Source organism: Cupressus sempervirens, chromosome 3 (assembly GCF_028749045.1).
Source record: "Cupressus sempervirens isolate cs-2001-9-10 chromosome 3, ASM2874904v1, whole genome shotgun sequence".
Classification (NCBI taxonomy): Eukaryota; Viridiplantae; Streptophyta; class Pinopsida; order Cupressales; family Cupressaceae; genus Cupressus; species Cupressus sempervirens.
The window spans coordinates 799,687,822-799,709,604 of NC_143120.1; the positions used below are offsets into that span (position 1 = coordinate 799,687,822).

The 21,783-nt window shown below is 37.8% G+C and overlaps 1 protein-coding gene across 1 annotated transcript in view; it reads left to right on the forward strand.

Annotated features, from left to right (window-relative positions):
- DRL1 (KTI12-like, chromatin associated protein) overlaps positions 1-21,783 on the forward strand; it is a 161,906-nt gene that overhangs the window by 102,981 nt on the left and 37,142 nt on the right. The window contains exons 6-7 of the mRNA XM_089821962.1: positions 17,194-17,309; positions 17,506-17,556. Coding sequence (XP_089678088.1) covers positions 17,194-17,309; positions 17,506-17,556 — 167 coding nt within the window. The remainder of the gene's footprint in view (positions 1-17,193; positions 17,310-17,505; positions 17,557-21,783) is intronic.

Genomic DNA, 21,783 nt, shown 5'->3' on the forward strand with positions numbered 1-21,783 from the left:
AAGAATCCAGAAATGGTAACCGAATTTCCGAGAGGCATAACTTTTAAACCGTAGCTCTGATTGACGAACCGTTTACATTTCCGGAAAGCTCTCGAAGTGCTCTATAGCCCTATGGACCAGCTTCGCTCGTCCCCATTTTTCGGCCCTTTTCGAGGTCATTTAATGCCCCTAATCTGACTTTGAAGCATTCTTAGGAGGTCTTGAAAACCCAAAAAACTGCAATAACTTTCAAACCGTAGGGCCTTTTGACCTGATTCTTTTTCTGGAATGCTCTAAATTACAATTACATTCATCTAGCCAATTTACACCTCCTAGTTCACCAAAATGATGGCCCAATTACATACTCCTATTTTTTCGGGATTTTCTAGCACACTGATAGTGGAACTGTGAGAGTTGGAACCTTTATTTGATCCAAATGGGTATCCAAAAATAAAAACACATGAAACAAAAACTAAGTCTAAGTACATTTTTTTTGGGTGACACAGGATTGCCCTTATACCTCTAGATGCTCTTGGATCAGACACCCAGGGTAGATTGAAAAGTGACCCTGTCACTTTATGAATGGTAGAGGAAATCCCAAATAGGAAACCTCAGCTGCTGAAATCCAAGTTGAGTCCTCGATCGGTCGTCCTTTCCATTTGACCAAATACTCTTCATACTGCCTGTTTCTGGTACTCGTACCCACACGATGATCTAGAATGTCTTCTATCTCCTCCTTCTTAGAAGCAGGAATTGGACATGGCTCTAACACCAGCATCTCATCTGCACCATCATTATGATACTCTGTTAAATCTGCAATGTTGAAAATGGGAGAAATGTGAATACCGTCTGGCAGCTCCACTTCATATGCATTTCCTGAGTCATGTTTCTTCAAAATTTTGCAGGGGCCAAATTTCTTCATTTTTAGCTTGTTGTAAGTACCGGCTGGAAATCTTTCTTTTCGTAAGTGCACCATGACTAGATCCCCTACTTGGAATTCCTTATGTCTTCTCCTTTGATCAGCCCTAGCTTTATACTCTTGATTCATCTTGGTAATGTGTGCTTGAACCTCCTCATGTAGACGCTTGATATGTTCAGCAAATTCCTCAGCTTCAGCACTTGTCCTCTCCTCTTGTTCTATCTTCCTCAATTCTGGTGCAGTCCTTGAGCTATTCCCATATACAATTTGAAATGGTGATTTTCCAGTACTCCTATTTATAGAGTTATTGTAAGCAAACTCTGCTTGTGGTAGAATCAAATCCCATCCCTTGGGCTTATCCCCAACTAAACATCTCCGCAATTTGCCTAGACTTCTGTTTACCACTTCTGTTTGGCCGTCAGTTTGTGGGTGATGCGTGGAACTGAATTTCAAGTTTGTTCTCAACTTTTTCCACAATGTCCTCCAGAAATACCCCACAAATTTAGTATCTCTGTCAGAAACTATACTCCTTGGAAGACCATGTAGTCTTACCACCTCTTTGAAAAACAAGTCTGCAATATGGACAACATCATGAGTTTTGTGGCATGGAATGAAATGTGCCATTTTGGAGAACCTATCAACCACCACAAATACTGAGTCATTACCCCTTTGTGTCCTCGGCAATCCAAGAACAAAATCCATACTTATGTCCTCCCATGGCCTTGATGGAACAGGCAATGGCTGATATAGGCCAGTATTGTGACTAAACCCCTTGGCAACTTGACAAACCTGACAACTCTGTACAAACTTCTTCACATCTTGTGAAATTTGAGGCCAAAAATAATGTTCTCTAAGAATGGCAATGGTCTTATCTCGACCAAAATGTCCTGCCATCCCTCCACTGTGTTTCTCCTTAATTAGATTTTCCCTCATGGAACTCCTTGGAATGCACAATTGACTACCTTTGAACAACATACCATCCTGAATCAAATAGTCTAACCACTTGGTTCTATCTACAGCAACAGGTTGTTTACAAGCTTTCCAGGCTTCAGCAAAATCAGGATCCTCGGAGTACAAATTCTTGAGTTCATCAAACCCAACTACTTCAACCTGCATTACTGTAAGCAACAACTGTCTCCTACTTAGTGCATCTGCAACCCTGTTAGATTTTTCACTTCTATGCTTCAACACAAATGTATAACTCTGCAAGAACTCTACCCACTTCATATGCCTCTGATTCAATTTACCTTGGCTATTTAGGTACTGTAATGCCTGATGATCAGTATACAAAACAAATTTCTTTGACAATAAATAATGCCTCCATTTCTTTAAGGCCTGAACTATTGCATAGAACTCTTGATCATAAACATAATACTTCTTCTTTGCATCATTCAATTTTCACTAAAATATGCAATAGACTTACCTTCTTGGCTTAATACAACCCCAATAGCGTTGCCACTAGCATCACAATCCACTTGGAACACTTTTCTAAAATCTGGAATTGCCAACACAGGTTGTTTTGTTACCTTCTTCTTCAGCAATTCAAAACTTCTCGCAGCTGCTGCAGTCCATTTGAACTCTTTTCTATCCCCTCTTATTATATCAGTTAGGGGTGCACATATGCCACTGAAATTCCTAATAAACTTCCTGTAAAAACTAACCAGACCATGAAATGATCTTACCTCCGTAGCAGACGTTGGAGTAGGCCATTCCAAGATGGCTTTTACCTTCTCCGGATCCATTTTGAGACATTCAGGTGATATAACAAACCCCAAATAGACTAACTCCTTTTTTGCAAAGTTACACTTCTTCAGATTAATTAACAGTTTCTCTTCCCTTAGCCTTTCAAAGACACTACGAATATGCAATAAATGTTCTTCCAAAGTCTTGCTGAAAATTAAAATATCATCCAAATAAACAATAACAAATTTTCCCAAGAACTTCTTAAGTACCTCATTCATGAGCCGCATGAAGTTGCTTGGGGCGTTCGTCAATCCAAAGGGCATGACTAACCACTCATAAAGACCCTCCTTGGTCTTGAAGGCTGTTTTCCACTCATCTCCTTCTCGAATCCGTATCTGGTGATAACCACTCTTCAGATCTATCTTTGTGAAGTACTGAGCTCCACTCAAGCAGTCCATAATATCATCCATCCTTGGCAAAGGAAACCGGTACTTGATGGTGATCCTATTTATAGCTTGAGAATCTGTACACATCCTCCACTCTCCATCCTTCTTTGGTGCGAGTACTGCAGGTACTGCACATGGACTCAGGCTCTCTCGAATCAAGCCCTTCCTCAACAACACCTGAACCTGTCTATTTAGCTCCTCTGTTTCAGTAGGAGTCATCTTGTGAGCAACCTTGTTAGGAAAACTAGCTCCTGGAATCAGATCTATCTGATGACTGATTTGCCTTACTGGTGGCAATCCATCTGGAACATTATCAGAGATAATATCTCCAAACTCCCCTAGTATATCTGAAACTTCAACTGGTATTTCACTACTACCTTCTTTATCTTTCCTAGGAATCAAAGCATAGCACATATGCTGATGTTTCATGCCATCTAAAAACTTCCTTTCATCAACAAGACAAATCTTAGCATTGCTACATACCTTTTCCCCTTCCTTTTTCATGGGCTTCAATTTGTGGCGAACTCCATCCTTTGTCAGAGAGTATGTGTTTGCATGTCCATCATGTACTACATGTCTATCAAACTGCCATGGTCTACCCAACAATAGATGACAAACATCCATCGAAATAACATCACAGAGAACTTCATCATGGTAACTCCCAATTTTGAATTTAACTAAACATTGTTCACTTACCAGGACCTTATGATCATCTTTTACCCAAGCAATCCGATAGGGCTGGGGATGTTTCTCCCTCTTGAGCTTCAGCTTAGAGACCATCTCTTCTGATACCAAGTTATCAATGCTACCACCATCAATGATCACGTCACAACATTTATCGTCACACTTGCATCTGGTACGGAACAAACTCCTCCGTTGTCCCGGTTCAATCTCACCACTTAGTAGGACTCTTTCATTTACCAAGGTCTCTCCTCTTTCTGCATCCTCTGAATGTGATGATTGTGCATCCTCATCCACATGAGCAACCCTAGCTTGGCCCTCAGCTCTCCTCTCTGTCCTTCCTTGTCGTTGAGGGCATTCAAAGGCACGATGACCTTCTTCATTGCAATGGAAATAGGTACCACGGAAGCCTTCTCTTCCTTGTCCACGTCCTCTACCTCTTCCTCTCTGATTTCCAAAGTCTTGATCATGAGAGCGGTTGAAACCCTCATTCCTCTGGTTCTTGCTAGTACCCACATCTTCATTTTTCTTTTGGGTTTCATTGCGGCCTTCAGATGATCTACCGCTTCCCCTTCCTCCTTGACCGCGCCCTCTTTGTCTTCCTTCAAACCTTTTATTCAGCTTCTCTTCAACTCGTAGGGAAAACTGGTATGCCTCTTCAATGCTGGTCATTCTTACCAGACTTAATTCCTCCTGGATGCTAGGTCGCAACCCACTGATATAACGAGCAACCTTCTCCTTATTTGCTTTTGCATGTCCCGCTCTAATCAAGAGTCGGTAAAATTCCTCTGTATATTCTTGGACTGATCTTCCTGCTTGCTTTAACCCATGCATCTTCTTAAACAAATCAAGCTCATAGTCCACAGGAATGAACTGCTTCTTCAATTTGTCCACCATGCGATCCCATCTTGTGATCTTCTCCTTTCCTCTTTTGTTTCTTTCCAATTGGACCTCTTGCCACCAGATTTTGGCATGGCCTTTGCAAACTTAACCCTATCTGGGTCCCTGATATCCTCATAATCAAAGTATTCTTCTAGTTCATTGATCCAATCGATCAACTCATCTGGTTTCAAATTTCCTGAAAATACACCTACTTCAATTGTAGGTCTTTTCCCAAACTTAGTAATGGCCCTAAAAAGCCTTTCCTCTGCATGATTCAAAACTTCCCTGTCAAATTCCCCTTCTGGTTCCATTACTTCTTCTTCATTGTCATCCTCACTGTCGTCACCTGCGGGAACATTTGCTCCTATACGGAGCTCCTCTTGCAATGCCTGTACTTGCCTTTGGAGGGCTCTAACCTCCTCAAGATTAATAGCTCTGGCCCTTCCACCACGCTCTCTTCATGGAGGCATCTTCTTAACTCAAACCCACAACCACACAGTCCTGTTGCAAACTGCCTCACAGTCGGCGTTCTGTCTACACACTCAGGAAAACCATCTCTGATACCACTCACAACCCAAGAACAGAATGGACACAACAGAAAAGGGAAATTGTATTAACTGAGAAAATAAGCTAGTACAAACAATATAGAGAAAATAAACTTCAAAACATGCCCTAAGGGCTTACAATAGCATAAATCTGGAGATAATTTCTCCTTTCAGTACCTCCTCTCAAACTCCACTCCGAACTGCCTTTTACAATGCCATAAATCTCCTTAAATAGACCCTGGAGGGTTAAGGACTAGGAGTACATTCTAGAAAGTGCTAGTAGGCATCCACCAACCAAATAGAAGATTCCAGAAGCTACGTGAGAAGTCGGTGCAAATCTAGAAGAATCCAGAAATGGTAATTGAACTTCCAGGAGGCATAACTTTTGAACCGTAGCTCCGATTGACGAACCGTTTACATATCCGGAAAGCTCTCAAAGCGCTCTATAGCCCTATGGACCAGCTTCGCTCGTCCCCCATTTTTCGGCCCTTTTCGAGGTCATTTAATGCCCTTAATCTGACTTTGAAGCATTCTTAGGAGGTCTCGAAAACTCGAAAAACTGCAATAACTTTCAAACCGTAGGGCCTTTTGACCTGATTCTTTTTCTGGAATGCTCTAAATTACAATTACATTCATCTAGCCAATTTACACCTCTTAGTTCACCAAAATGATGGCCCAATTACATGCTCCTATTTTTTCGGGATTTTCTAGCACACTGATAGTGGAACTGTGAGAGTTGGAACCTTTATTTGACCCAAATGGGTATCCAAAAATAAAAACACATGAAACAAAAACTAAGTCTAAGTACATTTTTTTTGGGTGACACAAGATTGCCCTTATACCTCTGGATGCTCCTGCATCAGAATTGGAAATTGCACCTTGAAACTAAAGTCGGGTAGTTCTCTACATCTCAAAGGAGTACTCTATATACCAGGAATAAAAAGGAATCTAATCTCGGTTACAACACTTTTAGATGATGGACATAATGTTGCCATCATGGATGGTAAAGTAATGACTTGGGCTAAGAACTCATTTAAGAAGGAAAAATTGATTGGTCGAAGAAAGGGATACTTGTATGAATTAAATTCAGAACCTAGTCAACCCTTTCAAGCCTTAATTCATGAAGCTGCTGATATAAACGAAATATGGCACAAAAGGTTAGGACATCTAAATTTGAAAACCTTATCAACTATGGAGAAGATGGTTACTGGTTTATCTAAGTTAAATAAAGGTCATTCAAGTATATGCAAAGGATGCACTCTGGGTAAGAACACCAAAAGTCCATTTCATGATAGCACTAGAAAAACTAACAATGTTTTGAAATAATCCACTCAGATTTATGTGGACCTATGTCTCTTCCTTTTCTTGGAGGATTCTGGTGCTATATACTTTTTATAGATGACTTCTCTAGGGAAACTTGGATTTACTTCTTAAAATGTAAAGAATCAGAAGAAATCCTTAAGAGATTTAAAGAATTTAAAACCTTAACTGAAAACTTATCAGGACATAAAATTAAAACTCTTAGGACTGATAATGGAGGGGAATATACCTCAGATTTGTTTAAAGAGTTTTATAAAGAAACATTAATTAAGAAGGAGTATACCGTTCTTTATAACCCCCAACAAAATGAGGTAGTAGAAAGGAAGAATAGGACAATTATAGAAGTTGCAAGAGCTATGATATTTGATCAAAATCTAGAATATTATCTTTGGGCAAAAGTCTATTATACTACTGTCTATATTCAAAACAACAGTCCTCACTCCTACCTTAAAGATAAAACTTTTGAAGAAGTCTTTACTAAGACCTAATATAAGTCATCTTAGGATTTTTGGGTGCCTAGTATATATACATGTTCCAAAAGAAAGGAGAACTAATTTAGAACCCTCTAGGAAGAAATGTATTTTTGTAGGGTATAGTTGAATTATCTAAAGCATATAGGATTTTTATACCTGCGTAGAAAAATATTGAACTTAGTAGGGATGTAATTTTTGAAGAAGATTTAGCATTCAAAAGAGCCCTAAGTTGTGAAGATCCCTCTCCCTTACCTAGCTCTGAAGGAAATACTGAATCTGAGTCTCAGAGGGAGAACATTATTCAAAATCTCAATCTTGAAGAAACTCAAAATTCTAAGAAAAGACCACTTTGGACCATTAAGACAGTAGAGGAAGCACAAGACTTTTCTGCACAATCTGGAACCTCTAGAGAAAGCAAAAGACCTAAAAGATTTTCTAGTTATGCAACAAACATAAGTGATTTGTCTAAATTAGAATGAACCAATGTTTTAGATGCTACTAAACATACAGCTTGGAAGGATGCCATGACAGAAGAATACCAATCCATTATGAAGAATGATGTTTGGGAAATTGTTCCAAGACCTGACGGAAAATCTGTTGTTTCTTCCAAGTGGATATTTAAAATCAAGCATGTTGCTGACGGTAGCATTGAAAAATATAAAGCCAGATTTGTAGCTAGGGGATTTTTTCAAAAAGAGGGGTTTGATTATGAAGAAACTTTTGCTCCTGTTGCCATATACACCTTTGTAAGAGCAGTCTTAGCTATTGCAACATCGAAGGGATGGAAAGTACATCAGATGGATTTAAAAACAACATTTCTGAATGGAAAGATTGCTGAAGAGGTATATTTGGAGCAACCTGAAGGATTTGAAACTCATATAACCTTAAAATTTTTATTTGCAGGCTCAAAAAAGCTCTCTATGGGCTTAAACAGGGTCGAAGGACATGGTATGAAAGAATTAATAAGTATCTCACCAGCTTAGGATTTTGCAAGAATGAAGCTCATCCAATTCTATATTATAAAGGGGATAAAGATGATATGGTAATTTTGATACTGTATGTTGATGAATTACTAATAACAGGTGATGATCATCTCATAGATCAATGCAAGAAAGATCTAATCAGAGAATTTGAGATGAAAGATTTAGGACTCCATTACTTCCTAGGACTGGAATTATGGCAAAATTCTAACAACATCATACTCAATCAAGGAAAGTATACATTAGATATCTTGAAAAGATTTGGAATGTGGAACTGCAGGCCTATGTCTTCTCCCATGGAGACTATTTAAGGAAGCAGCAATATAATCACCTTTCATAGATTCTACTCTTTACAGATAGATGATTGGGTCCATTATGTATTTGGTAAATACAAGACCTCATATTTACTATGCTGTTAATGCATTAAGTTAGTTTATGTGTGAGCCAAAGGAGATTCGCCTTGTTGTAGTCAAACACAATATGAGATACTTAAAAGGCACTCTTAACCTTGGGCTCATGTATGAGAAAGTTGAATTGGACCTACATGGATACACAAACTCAGATTGGGCTGGAAGTGTTAATGATAGGAGAAGCACTTCAGGATGCTGTTTTAGTTCAGACTCAACTATGATATCATGGGTATGCAGAAAGCAGTCTTCAGTAGCACAAAGTTCGGCAGAAGCTGAATACATTGCAGCAGCGATGGCCTCTTGGGAAACAATTTGGCTTAGAAAGTTACTTGTGGGATTATTTGGTCAAGCCATGAATCCTACGATTATGCATTGTGATAATCAGAATTCAATCAAGGTTTTTGTGAATCTTGTTTTTCATGACAGGTCCAAGCATATCGAAATTCCTTACCATTATGTAGGAGAAATGGTAGACAGGAATACTATAAAATTAGAATACATTTGCACTGCAGATCGGACAACAAATATTCTTACCAAGCCTCTCTCTCGAGTGAAGATAAATCACTTTAGGAAAAGACTTGGTATGGTTGAATTGTAATACATTTGTATTTTTTAAATTATTAATAAAATAATTTCATTGTAGGCTATTTACTATTATGGGCTCCACCATTTGTATTCATTATCTAAGAGGTGACGATCTCTGAGATAATGAACACTTGTTTATTTCCTTTGTCTGCAGAAGTAAATCTAGTTCTAATTTCTTTCATAGAAAGTTGCTTGAAGAAAAGGTGGTGGGGAAGAGCCGACAAATCGGTGGTCAATATTAGAACACATGGTTCTCAATATTGAAACACTTGAACTCCCTATAAGACGACTGCTGGGTTTCAAAGCGATGCCTATAGTCTCCTTTTAAATTAATAATTTGAGAACCAGTCAAACTTGATATTAGAACTAGGTGAAGGAAAAAGGCTATTCACACACTTAAATTTATATATACTATGGTAAATGTTAAAAATATTTCAAAGTTTTATATTTTATACATTAGATTTTTACCGAGTTACCAAATTCTCTCCCTGACTTGGGAATTCCTGGTTCAATTCTCTCAAAAGTCTAGTTCTTGTCAAATTCTGTCCAAAGTCTGTGACAAAGATTGAATTTCGTTGGGAATTCTCTAAAGGAACCCTGATAGAATTTAGATGATTTTTGAGCGACTTTGGTTTCCAATAGAGGAACCCAGATAGAATTTTAAAGACTTATGAGAGAATTTGGTTGGAAAACACCCTTATGTTTACCTTTTGAAATAGTTTTTTTCCCAAATTACACTCAAGCACACGATTAGACTCAAATTACTAATCATATATTATTTGATTTAAATGCTACTTGAGAAGAAGAATTGGAATGTATAAAAGTGTCATGCATCTATTATGGAATGTATGTACTACACTATAATCTGCGCATATAGGCTAACATGCATAGAAAACTATGGATTGAACAAAATCTACAGAGAACTTTACTATGGAAAATTATAGAGCCAAAGCATGCTTTCTCGGCTTCATCCAGTCCGATCCAAAGCTGCTTTCTTTGAATCATCCAATATGATAATTAATGTGTGAAGCTTACAATATGGCAACAATCACAACATCGGCCTTAAAGGGGCCTATAGCGTTACATTTTGTACTTCTAATTTGCAACAGAGAGTGATGATGATTTGTTTGATAGTTTTTGATGATATTTAAATTTTAATTGATGATGGTTGATTATTAATGTTGACATTATTGTTTTTGAACGAAAACATTGATATGGTGGTGTATTTTGCTATGTTGCTTTAATATTAGTATACTGTTGTATAAACTTATTTGTTGCTGCTTATATATATATATATATATATATATATATATATACATATATATATGTATTTTCTTGTATCTATGAATCCAAAACAAATCCGAACCCAATCCCCCAAAAAATTGAATGAATTCGAACCCAAATCTTGAGCCCTAATCAAATACCAGAATATGAACTAACAACTTAGGATTTTTAGTTAGTTGAAGGTTTGGATTCTCAAGAAAGAATAAAGCATTTCTCAGAAATTAATTCTTCTAGCAATACCATGTCTATTGACATTTTTATTTTTGTTGCACTAGGGGTATCTCTGCAACCCAACCGAGTATCCAACTTAACTTATCTTGGCCTTATTGCCAAGTTGGGGTCAAGAAAGGGCGAGCTGGGGCAAGACTAATCTCCTGAGGGTTCATGCAATGACTTGCAAACCTCATGCATTGGGTAAGTCCAAGCCTTGGAGTTGAACCCAAGACTAATGGGGAGAAAACCCATGGCCCAAGCCAACGCCACCACAAATTGGGGCTCTGAAATTGGCACTATTAATTGTAAAGCTTTTTGTAAGCTTGAAAATGGTAAGGTCAAGGATGAGCAAGTATCAAACAAGCCCTAACCCAAATTATTCTCTTAAAGATAAAGAATATTTTCAATAATTGAAAATGATTCGTAGGGTCCATTTAAAAAAAGCAGTGTAGCACGGGGACGCGTCCCGCCCCCCTCCCCCCAAAAAAAAAAGTGCACCATCTCGGAGACGGGAACGCACCTGGGATGGGGGGATGGTGTCTCAGTGTTTCGGGTGGCGCCACTTAGAGCGCCATCGTCGCTGAAGACAACGAGACGTCTCTGAGTGTGGGTGTGGGGGGACACGAAGGAGTCTCCTTTTTTGCGGGGGGATGCCAGGGCATCTCCCGCGGCAAGCAAAAGAGGCAAATAAAAAATTAAAAAGTCTAAGGCATTTTTATAGTGTCATTATGTTTCTGTTTTTATGCTATTGGGTTGTGAGGACGATTCCTTCCTCCTTTGGTCAAAAGCCTTCTATTCTTCATTTTTGTTCACATTTGCATTTCTCATTGTTTGCAACAGCAAGAAGAAGAAGAGTGAAGAGCTAAACAAGGGTTTGTGCAAGAGTGAAGAAAGTGTTTGCAAGTGAAAAAGGAGAGCCTAGGAGCAAGAAGAAGAAGAGGAGGAGGGTTTACCATCTTGCTGAAGGAGTTTTTCAAGCAAAAGATAGGGTTTTTTACTTGTTTCTTTGATTTTCAAATGCATGCTTATAAATTATTGTTCAATGTTATTAGTTCTAAATGTGTGTTGTTTCACTTTGTTATAGTTATGATTATGATTCATTCATTGAATCATTTGTAAATATTAAATAATAGATTAAGATTCTTGATGTTTCATTTTGCAAATTCTTGTTATTTAGTTTTAAATTTTAGAAAATTTAAAGAAGGGCATAGGCTGAAAGTTTGTAAATTCAAATTGTTAACTTTATTAATTTTTTTTTTCATTTTGTGAAATGCAATGTCAAAATGAGCTCCCACATTTATACTCTATAGTGATGATGAGATGAAATTTCATTCAGATAGTGGCAGTGAATTAGAATATGAACCTGACCTTGAGGTTGGGGTTAAGGATGATGATGACACTATTGAGGGGTGAGCATGAGATTGACATTGGGGCTGGGCCAAATCAACAAGGGGCCCAAACTAGTTCCACTTCCATGGGTACTGATTTTATACTATCTGGTGCTCCATCTATTGATTGCCCCTCCCCACCTTTGGCAGAGTCGGTTAGGGGTAAGTTTGATCCAAAATCTCCTTTAAAACAATTTGCCACTAGAATAACAAGCAGATTAGGAACAGGTGACACAAGAAAGTAGAGATGCAATGTTTGTGGTGATGTATGGTATGGTAGCATCACTAGAGTGAATGCACACTTCTTCTTTTGGACAATTAAAGGTGTCTTACCATGTAAGTTTATGTTTGAATCCAAAAACTTGAAGTTTAGAATTGAATTCAAAAAGCTTTGGGGAGTGCTAGAGGACTTGGGCCTTCTAGTGCCTACTACCTTGGCTAGTAGGCAACAGATTCATACTATACAGGAGGTGAATGAGCAACAAATACAGGGGCAACAACAGCGACGCATGTCTTCTTCTAGACCACAACATAGAGCTTCATCGACTACATTGCTAGGGGCAGCCTCCACACCTTCCTCTACTTATAGCTCTATGGGTGTAGCAGCAACCCAGATAAGTAAGGGGAAACGCAGGGCACAGTCTAGTGACAACAACCCAATAGAAAAATTGTTTGCAGCCCAAATGAGAGAGAAGCTAGATGCATGCATTGGGAGAATGTTATTTGCCAATGGCATTCCACTTCATATTGCTTGGTCTCCTTATTTTAAGGAGGCATTTTACAATGTAGTGACTGCGGGGTTACCATCATATGTGCCACTAGGTGAGCACAAATTGAGGACTAAAATCTTGGATGATGAGTATGCCAAGATTAGTGAGTCCATGGAGACCATGAGGGCTGTTTGGGAGGAATCAGGGTGCAGCATTATCATGGATGGGTGGACGGACATTAGACACCGTCCACTCATCAATGTCATAGTCACATGTACATAGGGCCCATTCTTTCTTAGGGCAGTTGATTGTTTAGGGCATCAAAAAGATGCTGATTTTCAGTTTTAGATTCTTCGGGAAGCCATTGAGGAGATTGGGCCACAAAATGTGGCCTAAGTAGTAACAGATGCAGCTTATGTGTGCAGAGTTGTAGGGAGGCTTATTGAGGCCACATATCGGCATATTTGGTGGACTTCTTGTTGTGTGCATCCTGTGAACAATGCTTTATATGACATGGGGAAGATTATTTGGATAAAGGGAGTGGTGAGTGATGGTAGAGATGTGCAGATGTATATCTGCAACCACCACACCTCACATGCACTATTTAGGAACTTCGCTAGGAAGGAGTTCTTGAAGCCAGTTGAGACACGATATGCATCCTATTTCATTCTCTTGAAGAGAATGCTTGAGTTTAGGAGCCACTGCAACTAATGGTTATGACGAATGAATGAAATAGGTGGGATGGTTCGAGGTCTTAGTAGGGGATGAGGGTGAAGGATATAGTTAAGAGTGATGTATTTTGGAGCAATGCAAAATACATTGTCTCTATTATTAGGCCAATCTTCGAGGTGATCAAGTATGGAGATGGGGATGCGCCTACACTCGGAGAGGTGTAGGCAGTTGTGCAAGAGGACCCCACATTAGCCTTCTACAATGATCACATTTAGCCTATTATTCAACGTAGATGATACAAACTTAACACACTCTTACACATGGCTGCATATGCATTGAATCAGAGGTGGTACATGACTAGGCTTGGTAGAGTTACACCACTTCATGATGATGAGGTGATTTATACTATATAACACTTTTAAGACTTTGTCTTATGACTTAGATTTTTATCATTTTATAAATTAAAATCATTTACATTACAACATCTTGATTCTTTTATTTGCTAATAATTTGTACTTATTAAACTTTTTCGGGTGAAGGAAGGGTTCTTCAAGTGCATAGATAGGATGTATGACCTTGAGACAGCAGCTAAGGTTCGCACTGAGTGGACCTAATTTGCTACTCTTAGGGGTTACAATCAAGTGACAAAGGCGGATATTAAGACTATGGCACAAGAGGATCTCATTTTGTGGTGGTCAGCTTATGGAGCAAGATCAACAACCACCACACTAGCTATTCGTTTTCTGTCATAGGTACTTAGTTCCTCAACTTTTAACTTTTCATTGTTCATTGTTCAATGATCGTTGTTCAACTTCTAATTCTCGAGTCTCACATTGACCAATTATTTTTCATCTCAGGTTTCTAGTTCCTTAGTTTCTGAGAGGAATTGGTCTACATATAGCTTCATCCACGCTCTTAAGAGGAATAGACTTACCTCTTAGAGAGCAGAGAAGCTAGTGGCTGTACACAGTGTGTTGCGTATTGATGACCGCAAGACAAGTGTGTATAAGGAGAGCCCAACATCACGATGGGATGTAGAGCCTGAGGAGCCATTGCAGATTGATGAGGAGGAGGATGCTTTAGATCTAGCCACAGGGCTAGTTGGTGTTCCCTTTTTGACTCTTGATCTTGGAGAGACTGATAGTTCTAGTGGCGATGAGTTTCAACTTCCAGCCTCCAGGGGATAGTCATTGATCATTGATTTGACATTTTGATTTGGACTCTTGGAGACTTGTAGTTTTTGTTTGATATCATGAGTCATGGCACATTATACTTATTGTAATCATCTTTATGTCATGACTCATATGATCATTGATTACTATTAGAGAGTAGAATCTAGATACTCATACTATTGATCTAAAGATTGATATATAGACTAATATTTATTATTTGCTGATGTTCAATGTTAATTGTTTGTTTGTCATTTGATCATGAATAATGATGCTCCAGTTGAAAACTTCAATGCAATGTTCAATGTTTAAGTTTTTTACATCTTTGTATCTTATATTGTATAATTGTAGTACATTTTTTCATAACTAGCATTTTAAGTACCATATGTATAGTATATACACCCTTGCTCCCCTCGCCACCCCCCGTCCCCCGCTACCATCCCCCCACTGTCCCCAAATCAAGGCCCCTCTGTTCCCTTGGCTCGAAAACTTGTCCCCCCGTCTCCCCATCTCCCAGGGCAGTGTAACTATGAAAAAAATTCAAGAACCTAAGGTGTTGAGATTGCAAATTGCCCTCTTTATGGTTGGAATTGGAAGCACAATTAAGTTTAAGAGATAAGGTGAATTTTTTTAAAATCCCCTTCTAATTGATTTTATCAGCATTCCATTGTTCGTTAGTGCTGGGGGAATGGTGGGACAAGGAACAAGTTTTTGGGACGGGGGAATAAAGGACCTAAGTTTGGGGATGACGGATGGGGGGGGGGGTGGTATTGTTTAGTATAAAAGGTAAAGTAAAATAGCAAAATTGCAAATGCCAAATTCTAAATCCTTGAACACTGAATATCAAATTACTAATTAGAAATTAGAAAACTAAATAAAATATAGATTTGAGAACGAAATTGTTGAATCTGTGAATGGAAGATTTCTTTTATATAAGAAATGTCATAAAGATGATCACAATGAGTAGCATGATATCAAAACAAGTACAAACTATCAAAATGTAGTGAAGGGAAGCCTCTAATCATCCCTCAAGGAAAACTCCTCATCATTGGAACTAGTGGACTCCTCATGATCAAGATCTGCCAAGGGAACACCAATCAACCCTACATCTAACCATCGTGATGGCTCTGCATGCCATCGTGCTATGGGGCTCTCCTTGTACACATGTCTTGCAGTCAATGATACTCAAGGCACTATGTACAACCACTAGCTTCTTTCTTCTTCGAGAGGTAAGTTTGTTCCTCTTAAGAGAGTGGATGAAGCTATAAGTAGACCAACTCTTAAATGCGATTGAATAATTAGGAACCTGAGATAGCAGACAAATGGCTAGTGTGGTAGTTTTTGATTTTTGTTTGTGAGAGACAAATTAGGGTTTGAATGGACCACACTAATTTTTTTAAAGAAATTGCATTTATTTGAAAATCCTACTTTACGAACTTTCTATTGATGGGGGACACATAGATGTCCCTGGGACAATCGAGAGATGCCTTGATGTTCCCACACAGTTCTAGGGATACTATGCCTTCCTCACGTTCTGGCAGCTACTGGGTGGTGTTTGTGAGGTATGCTCCATCCTCGTCCCCCTTGTCCTAGGAACATAGGGGTTTTGGGGCCAAGACTTGTCCTCGTGTTACTCTAGCTTTTATTGCCTTTTCTGTTTTTAATTTTTTAAACTAGTTTTTTTTCTTAATATGTCTACGGGTTCTTTGTAGTTGGCTTAGTACTCACCAATAGTTTAACCTATAGAGTCTATAGCTATAATCTAGGTTGATTAAATGGTGAGCCACACTGAATTAGTTACCTTTTCTGCACAAACAGAATTCTGGACAAGAGTGTTATGATTTTCTTTATTCCCCAAATGTTCTCACTTGTACCATTACATATACTCCAGCATTTTTACTTTGCCTTGTTTAGAAAATCTAAAGCAGTCTCTCTAAAATATATTCCTCAGATTTCAAAATTTCATTGAAAGAAATTGTGACTTGATTTTGAATGTTAAGTCAGACATCTGTGTCTGAGAAATTGTTGAAATTGTTCTTAGGGGAAATGTGGGTGCATTATTTTGCATTTCTACAATATAAACATGGCATCATAGCCATTATGAGCCTTGAGCATTATTTTTAAGACCGGTTTTCATTAGTAGCTTGTTGTCTTCATCACTTGTATTAAAAATATTGGCTCAGTGGTTATTATTGTTGTGCACTAGTGCTACTAAAAATATTGCAGGACCTCTTACTCTTTTGCTATCAGACCACCTATCTGCATTGCTAATTTCAACTTTGCATCTGTTCATTTCAGGAGACAATTGTATCCATTGTCTGAAGGCTTTGTTATTGGTTTTACATTTACTGCTGTTATGGAGCTATGAAAATAACTTGTAATGTTCTATTATGTGTGGTGCATGTGATCCTGTTAATTATGTCTATGTTCAAGTTTATGATGGATACCAGAGTGCTTCTATTGTGTATGAGTCATAATAGTATGAGCTGTAAAACTCCCTTCTTGGCTGTGATGATTCATCGTCAGATACCTAGGTAATATTTTGAAGGAGTTGAGTGATCATGACAGTCACATGTTAAATCAGAATTAAGTGCAGAGAAGCTTGATGTAACTTGTTAAAAATAAATATCCTAGTTTAGATTGTTGAACTGAATGCTACAATTGTCTGTTTCCTTTTTAATTTTTATCATCTAATATGCTCCAATTCCTTATAAGTCTGTTTTCTTTCCCCTTCTACAACTATATATTTGATTTGTAATTGTGTTTTACACCATGAGATGAATATTACAATGAATGTTGAGTACTGAATACATTTACAGTGAAACTTTATTGAGATGGTTGCCAAATTTTCCAGAACAAACAAATGAGTTGTCATCAGCCATATTGGAAGCCCTATCTTTCTTGACAAAAAAGATTGATTCAAAATCCAGAGATGTACGCTTACTTCAACCTACCATTGCTACACAATCGGTAAGAGCTTCTTCCATGTGCACTGTCAAATACAGAATGTCAGTGTTGCCTATTAGGCTTGATTAAGGCTATTTTAAAGAGAAAAAAATTCACCATTGAAGATCAATGTTCTCAATCACCTTAATTTTAGTTTATTTTAAAGATCTTTTGACATAATAGTGTAGTTGAGTTATTTATTGAATAATTGCATTGTCAGGTGCGAGCTTCTGAGACCAACTCACTTTATGAGTTAGATCGTGCAACACAGGTAAGTACAAATATGAGTAGTTATAATTTTCCTTCCCCTTTGGTCTTTATGTTGTATGAAAAACTAGGAGCTAAGTGTTTGAATGGATTCAAGAGTTGGCTATATATTCTTGCAATTATTCTTTTCACTGCGTGACTGGCATATACTTATGTCATATTAAGGATTTATTCCTTGAATGAAAAGCATAAATGATAAAAGACAAAAACTATGATCTTTTGGGATTTTTTCATCGTGACATGTTTGTGTGGAAGGAATAGTTTGGTCAAGTTAATTCCCCTCAATTGGTCTACTGTAGAGAGGCAACATGCTTCTTCTTAGTTATCTAAAATTAATTCAACGTTCTGAAAGTATGATCCACACACATAAATGATCCAAGGAGCAGTTTAGGTCATTTAGGTGGCAGTTGTAGACATTATTCAGGAAAAAAGACAAAATAATGTTTTGGGTATCAACATTTACTTATTTTTCCTTTTAAGGCAGTTTAGAGTGGATTTTGTAGAGGGTGACAAGGTACTTCTCGAAGCACCCATACTAGTTCACAACTTAAGCTTTTCAACAAGTATATACAAAGTTTGAATTCTGAGCTATGATCAGGGAGTTATGACTTTGGGAAGTGGAACTACTGAAATAGCACCACTCCAAGAGTCAATCACATTTTCAGACCTGTTTGTCCTCAATAGTACATTTTGGCTTCCTGAAAGGAAATGTCACCCTCTCAAGGAGAAACTTTCATTTTTTTATTAACTATTCAGCTGCTGCATTATAAATCTAAAGTATGCTAGACGGATTTGAATAAGAACTAGAGTTAAAGGGATGCATTTGTGCCAATGATGAATGTCCTCTTTGTAAACTCTTTATCTTTTGAAAGAAAGTAATATTGTTAAATAATTGCAAGCTTATTAATTTTCATTTAAACACAATTTATATAGTGCTTTACGTCAACAGCTATTGCTTAATCCATTGAATTGCAACCTCAATATAGATCAATAGATTTGCATTGATTTCCATACCATATCCATTAGTAGGTGTTATTAGAGGGGTCTTAATGTGATGTGTATTACAAATTGACAATAAGAAGCAGCTAAAACTAAGAGATGGTTGATTTTAGATTATGTTGGTTAATATAATCTTAATGTTTTTGCTACAAGACAAATTGAATTGACTATCACCTTTTTTGATGTAAAATCGTATTCTCAAATTTTGGGCCAATTGAAAGCCTGCTATACATGCTGTGAAACAAATGAAGGGTGCAGAATGTTGGTAGAGACCAGACGAAAAATCTTGTAAACATTCATTGAACATTGGTGAAGAATTTAGATGTGAGTGCAACTTTAGAAGAATATTAAGGTCTATTCAGAAAACAAAATTGAAACTTTAAGTGGATAGGATTTGAGAAAAAGTTATTGATGGCAGTCTCAAAATTTTGGAGAGCCATTTTGAACTTTTACGAAGAACCCCTATTGAGCTTTTACTGCATATGTGCCCAGCATGCATTTTTATGCATTCAATGTGTTTTGTGTCCCACACATTGCATTTAGCATACTCATGCATCCCTGGTCATTAGGTTGCAATTCTGAGTCATTTGGTGAAGTGCCACTTTGAGCTAGTTGCATTTCTGCACTTTTTGCTCTAGTGTCAAACTGTTATGACAGGCCTTGTTTGGAGTTGAATAACTTTCCTCCGGTTAATCATATTGATGAAATTCTTTCACCATGGCATTCTAGGGGTCAGAGACATCTTATGTTCGAGGTTTGAGTCCACGACAAATCCATTTGATCAGTTTGCTAATCTGATTCCAACTACAACTTATTCATTTTTGTGTTGATCACATTTGCAGAATTATTGGAAGCCCTATTGATGATGTTATAACGTGTCTAGTGATTGATGTGATCAAATAAGTTGTACCGCTGAATTCTACACTTGAAATACTTACCCCATCCCAATGTGCAAGTTTTCACGCATCCATTTGCATGCTTTTCAAGACCCAATGCATTTGGAAAAATCTCATTTTTACCAAGTTGACAAGTTCTGTAAATTTAGGTGACCATTGTCGCATGCTTGCAAAATGTGCCTAGTTGACGATCAAGAGCTCAAAACTCATTTACATATTCTCCATGTTAGAAAGGAGCAATGCCTGTAGTTATAAGCCACCACACATTCATTTGATCAGTTTTCATGGCCCATTTCAAATGCATTTTATTACAAATTGACATGCTCCAGTTACAAAATAACTGAAAGGGGTACATTTAGAGGTTAAAAACTTGTGATCCGGATATTACTATAAGTTGCAAAGTTACACGATTAGAGCCTATATGCTAGAGAACATGTGTGCATCGTGCCATGGTTGGGTTATGCAATTTTATCAGCTTTTAAGGCCATTGGAGAAGGCAACTTGTTGCATTATGTCACTTTGCAAGGTTGCTAAGTATCAAGATTTAATTGACCAATCGATGTTCAAAATTGATCAAATCAAGTTGACTGCTCAAAGGTCTTTGGATTAGTTTGACAGAGGGATTGTGATGACTATGTATGAAAGTGGGGGATTAGGGCATTCTTTGTGTCCTTTTAAACAAATAATGTTAATATGGCCCATGCTCCAGGAGCAACATCATAGGTATGTGGTAGTGTGTGTATCTTTGTTGCATGGACACCAGTGAAGGAGGTTCAATTTCAGCCTAATTTTGCAACAATGTTTTCTCCATTCGACAGAGCTAGGCATTGCCAAGTTTTGACTGCAACATATGATGACACTAACAATCTCCCACATGCTCTAACAATGCTAGGATACTCCCCCGTAGGAATATCATTAGCATTCATGCTAACAATCTCCCCCTTTGACATTGATGGCAACATAGATGAAAAACATCTAAGTTCCAAGAATATCAAACATACTACTCTGTTGCAACTACTTCACTACTGTAGTCATCTTCTTTTGAAATCCTATTCATCAATCAAATCAATCTGTCACAGAAACATCTCTCCCCCATTGATATACTTCCATCAATATTAATCAATCTTTAAGTACACTTCTCTCAATAACAAAAACTTCTCCCCATAACCAAAAGATATTTTTCATGTACTTCTCTCCCCTCTTGACATCAATGACAAAGGCATCATTATGTCAATCTGCTGCAAAAATATCCACAACAAGCTCTAGTGTCCAAAGACGCTGTACCAACTACCAAGAGTCCATGACTCAGCTGAAATATAGATACTCCCCCATAGAGGAAACATCAATATCCAGTCCAGATAAACACTAGTGCTTTGTACCACTGGATTGATGCAATCTCTGCATCTACTCCAAAGTAGGTAGGGCTTAACCCCAAGCATACCTCTCAAATACTCAAATGTATCCTTCGGTAAAGGCTTTGTAAATATATCTTCTATTTGCTCCTTTGTATTAACATACTCTAGTCTGATCTCTTTCTCTGCAACCTTCTCTCTCAGACCATGATACTTAATAGACTTGTGCTTTGTCTTAGAATGTAACACAAGATTCTTAGACATACTTACCATACTTGTGTTATCACAATGTATGACAACAGGCTTTGTAAACTCAACTCTAATTGCAATTATTTGTTGCTGCTACATACTTTGCTTCTGCTGTGCTTTGTAAAATACAATCTTGTTTTTTGCTTAGACAAGAAACCAATCTTCCTCCTAAGAAAGATGCTCCACTACTTGTACTCTTTCTGTCATCCATACTGCCTACCCAATCCGCATTAGTATATGCACATAGAGTAAAGTCATTTGATTTGTCATAGCACAACCCAAAATCAGGTGCATCTTTCAAATATTTGAAAATCCTCTTTGCTGCTGCATAATGTGCTTCTTTAGTATCAACTTGAAATCTCGCAACAATGCCAACTTCATTAGCTATGTCTGGTCTAGTATGTGTTAGATATTGCAAACCTCCAATCATGGATCCGTACTTCCTCTTCTCAACAATAGGTGTCTCATCTTTGTTTGCTAGATAACTTATGACCGGTTACCATAGGTGTACCAACAGGCTTACAACTTTCCAAATCAAATCTTTTCAACAAATCTGTCAAGTACTTAGTCTGCGATAAGAAAATACCTTCACCGTTCTGTGCAATCTGCAAACCCAAGAAATAATTCATCTCACCAATCATGCTCATCTTAAACTCCTTCATTTCACTGGCAAATGCTTCGCTTGCTTCATCATCTCCTCCAAAGATTATATCATCCACAAATACTTCAATAATC